General features: G+C 41.3%; 1 protein-coding gene across 1 annotated transcript; it reads right to left on the bottom strand.

The window, feature by feature from the left end:
* Nucleotides 1-538: 538 nt before the first annotated feature.
* Nucleotides 539-9194, bottom strand: LOC109044536 (probable transcriptional regulatory protein WD_0484). The gene is made up of 3 exons (XM_072299769.1): nt 8629-9194; nt 6223-6534; nt 539-2636 (listed from the first exon to the last, which is right to left on the bottom strand). The coding sequence occupies exons 1-3, from the start codon at nt 8923-8925 to the stop codon at nt 2199-2201; spliced, it is 1047 nt and encodes a 348-aa protein (XP_072155870.1). The 5' UTR covers nt 8926-9194; the 3' UTR covers nt 539-2198.
* Nucleotides 9195-10581: the final 1387 nt, after the last annotated feature.

Below are 10581 nucleotides of genomic sequence, written 5' to 3'. Positions count from 1 at the left end.
TTACTTGAAATCTTTAATGTATCAATTTTCTTTTAGAAACTGCACGTACGCGCATTGTCCTCCAAGCCCCTCATATGTAGTATGAGTCAATTTTGTCACATATCGAATGAGAAATCTCCCTTCATCCTTCTTTCGTCCGTTTCTTTCTTTCCTCCCTTTTCTTTCCTCCTTTTTTTTAAAAGTTATTTGAGGTTTTTAGTCCATTTGAGGATTCTGCAGCCTTGAATGAGCACCAGGTTGAAGTTAGTACACATCCATGCTCCAATTCAAATTTTCAGGGATTAATGCCGAAATTAGCCGAAATGAGCCTGTTTCTACAGATCTACTCGCCAGTTCCTTGAAAATTTGTTTCCACCACCGGGATTCGAACCCGGGAATTGTTCCAGGGAGTTTTTTGCAATCGATTGTGGGACATTTTTGTATGTATAATTTTAGAAATTGTTTTTCCAATTATGTTTTCCTCTCTTCCAGCAAATTTTGCTTCATCTCATAAAAGTAAGTCTTAAGAAACGATGGGTGAAATAAAACATAAAGACAATTTTAAGCATCGTGCATTCAATTTATGTCTTTTTTGTTAACTTACCTACAAAATAAGTAAACACTTCAAGGAAAAGGGACTTTAGTACCAGAAATCTCAAACGGAGACATTGGTACAACTGCTCAGAGAAGTGTTAAACCCACATTTTTTTACAGGAGGCCCGTCAAATACGTCCACAGGCGACAAAATTACGAAGAGGAAAACGAACACACAAACTGTAATAGCTCTAAGAACAGAGGGATGAATTCTCGTTGGCGAATTAATTAATTTATATTGATTGCAATCAATAAATATAGCTTATACTCTATTTACATGCTAGAAAAAAACACTAAAAATTGTGTTCCTACATGTGTGCTGTCTTTTCATACCTTTTAATCTTACCTAACCCTAAGCGAGCAATTCCGAAGACTTATTCGATGTGAGAGATGAAAGTTATCAATTTTATGAAGATTTTGAAGGCTTCTTTACGCAGAGAAACTTTTTTTGAGAGCATGCATACAGTACTTCGGGTAAATGTTTCTGTTTAAAAAATGGAACTATTTAAATCAGTAGGAACCATATCCATTTTGACATATGGATCCTGAGAGGCTGCGAGACTTATGAGGATACAGAACTCAAGTCACAATGAAGATACTTCTTTTTGATTTAACTATGTCAAATTATGATCTGAGATTAGTTGTTCTTTTTTATTTACTCCCCGAACTCCTAACTCTGATATGCCCACCCTCTCAAATGGTTGCCCCTTTTTCATGATTTGCTCTGATTTTCCAAATACCTCCTCTTCAGCCGCTCTGTACAAGGAAAAATAGAAATAGGGGCTGAGTTCCAACTAAGATTTTTCCGATGAATTGTGGTAGTATCCCAAAGACTTGGTTACTATCCCAAATTTTGCGGAACTACCCGAACTTGAATTGCGGTACTACAAAAATTAACTGAAAATGTCCATATAATACAAAAAATTGGGGGTAGTATCACAATTCGTTGTACTCCCCACAAAAGAACGTAACTCTATTTCAATGTTGCCGAATTCTCCTTGAGAAATGTCTTTTTACCAAGAAAATCTTGGATATTTTTAAACGAAAATTTTACTAATTTTTCCTTTAATCTTATGGAAAAATCAGAACATTTTTGAGCAAAAACTGCACAGGTACATTCTTGCAGCAAATTGAATCGTTTGAGTCAATTTTGCGACCCTGGAATTGAGTTACGTTCCTTTGTCCTGGAAACGACGAATTTAAAAGGATAACCCTTAACACTTTTTCCCGTGTATATCTCCGCCTCATGGTCCATCACACAAACAGAAATTGAACCCTATCTTGCAATAAGGAACCATTATTTCCGGCTGATTTTAGAAACAAAATATAATACTATTGGTTTCCCTACGCAAATAGGTGTTTTACAGAAGAGCCAGAGATAGTGGCTCTTTACAATGAAAAAAAAAGTATAGCTTGGATCAAGCATGATGATTCTTGAATTTGCCGCCAAGAATTTTCTTTATCTTGCTTTAAGCTGACTTTTTCTTGATACAAGAGAAATAATATTCGGGTTAAGCAAAAAAGTAGCTTATATTAACCAGAAAAATTCTTGATTTAAGAAGAAATACTTCTTGGCGGCTTTAAGATTCTTTTTTTTCTTCAGTGTATTGCAAAATGTAATCCAATTATTCTTTTGGCAAAGTAAAATTCGTCTCGACGTACTGGACCTCGTCAATATCGTCGAGGTCATCCATAAGTTGCGTAATTTTATCAACGAGTTCTTTATCAGTGATCTCCAGTACGTTCTTAGGGATGAACGAGAGGCGGGCCAACTCCGGGTCCCCCAGCTTTTTAATGAGGGCGTCCCTGACAATCCCGAACTGCTTGACGTCGCAGGTGATCTCCGCGATTCCTTCGTCGGCGTCCTCTTCGACATCGATGACGTCCAGGTCGGTGGCCAACTCGTAGATATCGTCGAATTTGGTCGCGTTCGTCCTGTAGACAATGAGACCCACTTGGTCGAAGAGATGTTTCACGCTGCCCGCCTCACTGAGTTGTCCTCCGCGGCGGTTGAAGACTTTCCGTATAAAAGCCACGACTCGATTCTTGTTTTCCGTTTGCACCTAGAAACCAAACATTAGGGAAACAAAAATAATCATGCCAGGGGGTCGACTGAGGGATCTAATGAATAAATTTTCCCGGAAAGACTTTAACAGGGTTTCTACTAAAATTTCATTTTGGATCTTCCTGATATTTGGTGGATGATATAGATTGCCTAAGAAGGCACTAAATTCAATTGGATTCTTTCTGGCAGGACGTATAGGGGACGCCCAGCGAAATCGGAGATAGGTGGCATTCAAAATGAAATGGCTGCACGACACTTGCGCACACTTTTCGTACCGATAACGGTTGCGCACAAAATTCCGAATTTTCATTTGCGCACAGTTTTACCGATAACGTTTGCGCACACTGCACTATGTGGCAACGCTGCACCTACGCAACGCGAATCACCCGGACACCGGGCCCGGGTTTGTTATTGTCGGCGAGGTGCATTATCGTGTTGTGATAAGGAAGGTCCACGACAAAAGGAGGAAGAGGTGTGTCTGGAAAGGAGTAACTCAGTAACCTGCGGACCGTTGCTGTCAACACAGTGCCGAATTTTAAATTGTTTTAATGTGCAACTTTTTAACGTGTTTTAGCTCGAGTTTTAAACAGTTTTAATGATAATAATCGTTTTTAATAATCGTGAGTTGTTTGACAGCATATTTTAAACCGTTTTTATTCCTTTATTCGCAAGTGTGTGTGAGTGTATTTCAGTTAAAATTTAATAAAATGAGTTCTGATACGGGCTTTCAGATAATGAGAAGCAATAAAGGCAAACCAATGATACTAGTCGAAGGCTATAAATTCCGACAATTTCGCGTTAAAAAAAAAAATATACATTGGCGGTGTTCGAAAAAAGAGTGCCGGGCTACGATCAAAACAGATGTACCGATGACTACTTTGCTTGAAACGACCAACAAGGAACACAGACCGCAACATGCTCCACCAAGTGATAAAGAAATCGAGCTGCAGCTTATAAGAACCAGTCTGAAGAGAAAAGCAACCGAAAATCTAAATGAACCACCATTGAAATTGATACGCCATGAGGTTGAGAATTCAAAAAAGGTAACATTTTCTGACCTACCGTCCCTTTCACAGTCCAGTTATCGCGCTAGAAAAAAATTGAAGAAACCCGTACCAAAGAACATTGATGGGGCTTTGGACGGGATGGCCAGTACGGTAACCTCTTCCGATGAAAAGATTATTAGAGTTGATAAAAAACATCAGATTGTCGCCGTAACATGTAAAGAAAACCTGCAATTTTTGGTCGACTTCGATGATGTTATTTTGGGAGACGGAACATTCACTTATGCTCCCAAGCATTTCAAACAAACTTATACAATCCACGTGTTCCATCGTGGCTTTTATTTGCATGTTGCCACGTTCTTCCTCCCCTCAAAAGCGGCAGAAACTTACTCAGCTATGTGGGATTTATTGAAACAAATGTGTGTTAAACACACTGGTAAAGAATTGAACGTTAAACTTCTCCTACTTGACTTCGAATCCTCCGCTCACAAAGCCGCTAAAGTAGCTTTCCCTAATGCAACGATTAGGGGCTGCAGATTTCATCTGGGGCAAAGCTGGTGGCGGCGGATACAGAAATATCCAGTGCTACGATATGCATTCACTCGGTCAGAAAAAAAAGGAGAGCAGTTAGAGATTCAATCATGGTTACAGCTATTCTTCTCTTTGTCTTATCTGCCCGCCAATGATGTCCCTGCTGCATTTGAGCAGTTGGCCAGTGCTACTCCTCATGTAAGTGGCGCCTCTGCATTTGTTGCTTACATTCGAAAAAATTACATAAACTCGAAGATGTTCCCCCCTCATCTGTGGGCCAGCCCTCTTACACAAGATTCTTGCACAACGACTAATGGGGTTGAGGGCTTCAATAGTAAACTTCAAGGCGAGTTTTATTACCACCATCCAAGTGTGTACGAAGCAACTGACCAAGTTTTTAAGGCCCAGACTATTGTTTCTTTAAAAATAAAATCCGTACGGAATGGCGAGTTGTTCAATAAACGCAAGGCTCAACAAACGAAAGATGATGAAGTTATTGTGCTGACCAGTGCTTTTCAAAGTAAAGACCTCGATATAATGGAGTTCCTTGAAATGATCCGTGATGTGAAATATGCGAAGCAAGATGCATCAGACTCAAAAAATGACTCGGGAGCTGAAAATGACTCCTTCAATGAAGACGATCTGGACGAAGAAATTTCCTTTCATGAACCACCCACCAGCCATCCTGAGAATACTATTGGCTCCAGTTCAGACTCCTTCAATGAAGACGATCTGGACGAAGAAATTTCCTTTCATGAACCACCCACCAGCCATCCTGAGAATACTATTGGCTCCAGTTCAGACGACTCTGACGATGGCATTTTCTTCCGGCGAGAGTATTTCCTTTCATGAACCACCCACCAGCCATCCTGAGAATACTATTGGCTCCAGTTCAGACGACTCTGACGATGGCATTTTCTTCCGGCGAAAGTAAAACCAAAAATCTGTAAGTATAGCCAATACTATTTATTCAATTAATTTAACTATTTTTTACATAATTCATGTGGAAATAAGCACCTCACACACACTCTCAAACTCACTCACTTCTGTTTCATCACTCGTTTACTCGCCCCCTCTGTTCGGTTTTAAACAATGCGTGCGTATAAATATGCTCCGTATAATGCAGCGTTGCCACATAGTGCAGTGTGCGCAAACGTTATCGGTAAAACTGTGCGCAAATGAAAATTCGGAATTTTGTGCGCAAACGTTATCGGTACGAAAAGTGTGCGCAAACGTCGTGCACCGAATGAAATTACAGGGAGCAATGAAACGCATGACCTCTGTCTCAATAGACAAGATGGCGATTACGTTGTCGCAGAGCGCCTGGGTTGGGCCCGCATGTAGAAGCGACTTATGTGTATACATGTATTTTCCAGATATTTACCTGAAATATCCTGACTTTTAGCGTGAACAAACTGTCGCTTTGTCATTGAACAAATCAAAATATTCGATAATGGAGAATTTGCAGGTGTCTGAAATTTTGTGAATTCCATATTTAAAATGAAACTGTTAAGAAAACCGAGCACGAGGATATCCTCTGTTTCTAAATTGAACAATTATTGGAGGAAAGATTACAGAATAACCTAATTTTCCAAAATACATGTGTTTAAATGGAAAATGCCGTCACATGGCGCATGGTCTCAAGGTGACGCATTTCCTCACTTTTAAATATTTTTTTTCCTATTTCCAATTTCAGAAAAATATACGAAAAATACTGCGAACTCAGCTTATTAAGCACTCTTAGATAAAGCTATAAAATTTTTGTGTGCAAATTCTCCATTGACTCAAATGTTTGAAAATAATTAAAGTACTCAGAATTTCCTGATCCATGACAGATTTTCCTGATTTTTCTGATGACATCGTATTTCCAGATATTTTCTACTTTTAACTGTCGGTAGAAACCCTTAACTCCCTGACAACCCTCCGTCGCTCTGGCCCATACGCGGTGCAGCCCCCAAAAAGTGCCTCGTCGCATGAGAAAAATTGGAGGTATCCATGCTAAAAGGAACTATGTGCATAGGATTTAAACTGTAAAGAGTGAAATGATACCTTGATCATTAACGCGGTGCCGCCAGGGCCGTACGCTTCGTAGTGGACCTCCTCGTAATTTTCCATAGCAGCGTTACCCATGGCTTTTTTGATGGCGGCATCTATCTTCTCTTTCGGCATGTTTACTTTCCTCGCTTCCAGAATGGCGTGCCTCAGACGCGGATTCGAATTCGGGTCCGGCGCACCCATTTTCGCCGCTACTGTGATTTCCCGGATACTTCTCGTGAAGAACTTGTTTTTCTTCTTGTCCTGCCGCCCTTTCCGATGTTGGATGTTCGCGAAATGCGAGTGGCCTGCCATTGTTAAACCATGCTGTGCAAAATAAATGCAAAGTGTATTAAGCTCATATTCACCGTCGTTCCTTAAACAGCGCCTTATTTTTAGGAAGACCTACGCTGCCGCACTAAGGAAGAACGCCGTATGAGCCTTCAGATGTTGCCGAATTTCTTTAAATAAACAGCAAATTTATCGGGAAAATTGTGAATATTTTTCTTCAAATGTCTCAGACAGTTTGGTTCACAATTTGACCTAAAATTTCTGAAAATTTTAAGGAGATATATGAATAACTTTCCTAGGAAATACGTGATTTATTCGTGGAAATTTGGCAACTCTCGAATGTTTATACGATGTTTTTCCTTCGCACGGAAGCACGGGTCCCTCAAAGGTTGTCATTACTTCCTCCCTTTGTCCATTGCATCCACCCACTTCCACCAATAGGATTGCTCCATTTTCTCTTAGTCTTCTTTGCCCATCAACTTCAATAATCGGCCTGTAACTGCTAAGCCTGGAACCTGTAACCTAGTAGGCGCCGTCAGGTAAGTGTTGCTGGGATATTGCATGGGTACTCCCTCTTAAATGACCTGAATGCCCCTACTTCATGGACTTTTTAATTGGACATTGACCCTAAATTTTGGTATTAATTTCATTACTAGAATTGTAATCATCGACATTTGAGAGCGAGACTCTCACAATGATAGAAAGAGGTTTTGTACCTCCACTCTTCAAACAGACCCCTTGGTCCCACCAAAACTTAGTAGTCCGAGAGCCAGACGTTAAGTAACCAAATCTTGACACAATTTTTGATCATTTATAACTGCACTGACTTGGAAAATAGTCGTCTACCACGTGATGTGATGGCACACGCTACAACGCAACGAGGCAGATGACCGTTTTCCATGTCAGTGCATGTAGAGCTATCGATTTAAGTGGTCTTAACTTGTGTCACAAGTTAGTCACTAAAAACTGTCTGTCTCTCAGACTATAGAGCCATTACCTTGACCGAATTTCAATCATGATGAAGCTGATTTCTCGATTGCTTACGTTCTATTTGTTAGATTAACTAATCATCAGATCTATGCTTGTGATATGAGTCCTCTATGCTCTATGCTATGATGTGCTTCCCTCCAAGTTCGCTCTCTTTTTTTATGTCTATCTATGGCTTATCCCAGACCGGAGCTGCGCAGGGTAATATAAATGGTGGAACTACGAAAGTGCGCACCTCGATTTTTGGCGGTTTTGATTTAGCTGTATGAGGAGTTTCTTGTCTACCATCAAAATATACGATTCGGAAAAATCGGGCAGTTACACAAAAATGTGAATCAATTACCGCGTATGTCGAGCCGGCGTCTGTGTGATTCTATAGACTACATAAAAAATCAGTGTTCCTAAAGAGATCAAACACCGGGGCTACTCGTCTGTAGTTGCCTGTACCGCCTCTGTTACCCTACATGCGCTGTGTGGATGCTCCTCGACATATTTACCGGAATGGAACCCTTAAAAGTAGAGCAGTATTTTTTTTAAAAAAAGGGGAATACGAGTGAAAATTTTCAAAGACCGAATTAGAGGTCCGTGGTTTGGTTTTTAGCCATCTTTTTTGTGATTCAGTACCGACACCGGCTCGGTGACCGGTGCTGAAACATACAACTAAGCACATTGCGAATATTCCGGTGCAGGCAAGAAAAGTCAGGGCGCCTTCAAGTGTTGTTTATGCAACACGCATAGCCACGGAACACGAATAGTTGCATTCAGGCGCTATTTACAACTTTACCTCTTTCTGCGCATCTGTCGGCAATAAAACTGAGAGAAACGGAGAACAATTCTATTGCGAATGTAAAATTACCAAACCACGTATCTCGGTTTGCGACATTGCATATCTCCAGTCATATTTCACTTTCCAAAAAGGCCTGATTGTCATTTGTGCGCTGTATTGATTGTTTTTCTCCGATTTTTTCGAAAGTATTCTGTGAAGATTTTCATATACATTTCAAAAAAATCGTGCTTTCTGAGGTATTCACTTTAGAAGTTTTACTGTCGGTACATCAATATACTATGCGCAATTCATATTTATTCTTTTTGATTAGCGCCTATGCCAACTTAACAGCGAAACGGGATCTCCAACACAATTACCTTCGGCAAAACGAGTCGGTCCTCTGAAAAAGTGCCAGCGGGCACTCTGGGTATGTCTTGGTTCCCGGAAATTGGGGACTGCTCCCCCGGGTACGCCTGAATCGATACCTGGATAATTTTTAGAGCACCCTTGGGCAGTTTCTGTTCCGGTAAGGGCGGATGCTTCTCAGCTGAAAGTCGTTTCAATTTTTTGAGAATTTCAGATGAAATCTCCGATGAGTCATCTTCATAATGCGGCAACCAACACTCAACACCGACCGACAGAACTATGACCGCAAGATAAGGATATAACCTCATCGTAGTTTTAAAATTTAGAAAATGCAATTTTTATCCCACGATTTTTGGAAAAGAAGACACCGGTAAAATCAAACACTCAGAGCTTCTCGATACACGCAACACTGACAGCCAACCCTTTGTTGCAATCACGGCACTAATTTCATTGTAAATAAATTTAAAAATGCACTTAAACTTTCGCTCGTTTTTTCAGAGAGAAGTGTCCCGGTTGAAACCATGCTCTCACACTAAAAAAGGTCAGCTTTTTACTAGACCACGCGGAGACTGATACTAATGACATGTGGGATATCAGCGTTTTGAGTGATAAGCATTTCGAGCGTTTAGTTTCGACTATGTAACTCTGATAACCTGCCGTCTAACTGACATTGTTTCAGTGCCTACGTCATGATAGTTATGCTGACTACGACCAAGTAACCTCGGAGCCCACTTGGGTCTATCTCACTCTTACTTAATCTTCCTGATTTGCTTAGTACCTCCATCTCTCGTCAAACGCCGCACGCCTGATAAAGTTTAAAGCAATGATTTTTGGGGGGAATTTGAAAGTCTTGCAATGCGAGCAGTTACGTCTATCTTTGTACCAAAAGATTATGTTGCTTTAACTACTTATTTTGCACTGCCACATAACATCAAGCCACCACAGCTACCGTTCTATTTGACATTCGTCTTGGACTTTCATGTCCCAAAATACCCTACACTAAAAAAAAAAAAAACTGTGGCAGTGCTAGCCATACTTATGGGCTGTATGTATAAACATACCGTCCGTTCTGGGCTCAGAAGCCGAAAGTTCCGGGTGCAGGATTCGTAGCAGCTTCGACTGCTGCGAGTTCAGTAGTCAGAGCAATGGATGCTACACCCAGAACTTTCGGCCTCTTTGCCCGAAGCGGGCGATATGTCTACATAGCCCACAAGTGCGGCTTTCACAGCCGGAGTTTTTGGGTTTTTTTTTTTTTTTTTTTTTTTTTTCCCCCAGTATGAAAACGCCTTCATGCTGCGGTATTTCAATTTTGAGTTTTTAATTTTCCCATTTGATGATCCGGTTTTTTTTTTTTGAAAATTTGCGTCGCATTGTGAGTTTGTCGGTTCTTTCGTCCGATTAGCAACCTGCACACTGCACATCTATATGACTGATTTGAGGGGAGTAATGGTGAAGAGAGAGAGGATGAACACAAAAGAGGAAAAAAGGAAGGTGATGAAGAAGAAGAAGGGGTGGGGGCAGAGTACGAGGGGGACAAGGAGCGGGGGGATGAGGGAAGGAGGAGGAGAGGGGGAAACCTCTTGTTTTTATAAATTTTAGATTCGCAGTCTGAGCCTGGGGTCGTGTACGAATGGGAAGCTTTTGGCTCGGACTTATGGACTAGCTCTAATGTACCCGGGAGGTCTGGTGGCTATCATCGAATGGGGGCGGCTCCGGCGAGCCCCCACCCCCCTCCCCGTATGACAATGAGGCAGGCAATAATTCTGATTGTAAGTCCATTCTGGTCGCTGTTTCAGCTTCTTGGATCTCGAACTTGACCCCGGCTCTGCAAATAGAGTCATCCATTCCTGTCAGACGCTGCTCCTGCCGACTCCCGAGCGGCGCGGGACATCGGTGATGTCTTCATTTCGACGCACGGTGGCGCCGCGTCGCCGAGTACTAGACAAACGAAACCGATTCTTATG

This window comes from Bemisia tabaci, chromosome 4, assembly GCF_918797505.1.
Source record: "Bemisia tabaci chromosome 4, PGI_BMITA_v3".
NCBI lineage: Eukaryota > Metazoa > Arthropoda > Insecta > Hemiptera > Aleyrodidae > Bemisia > Bemisia tabaci.
This window is presented reverse-complemented; position numbering and strand designations above follow the sequence as displayed.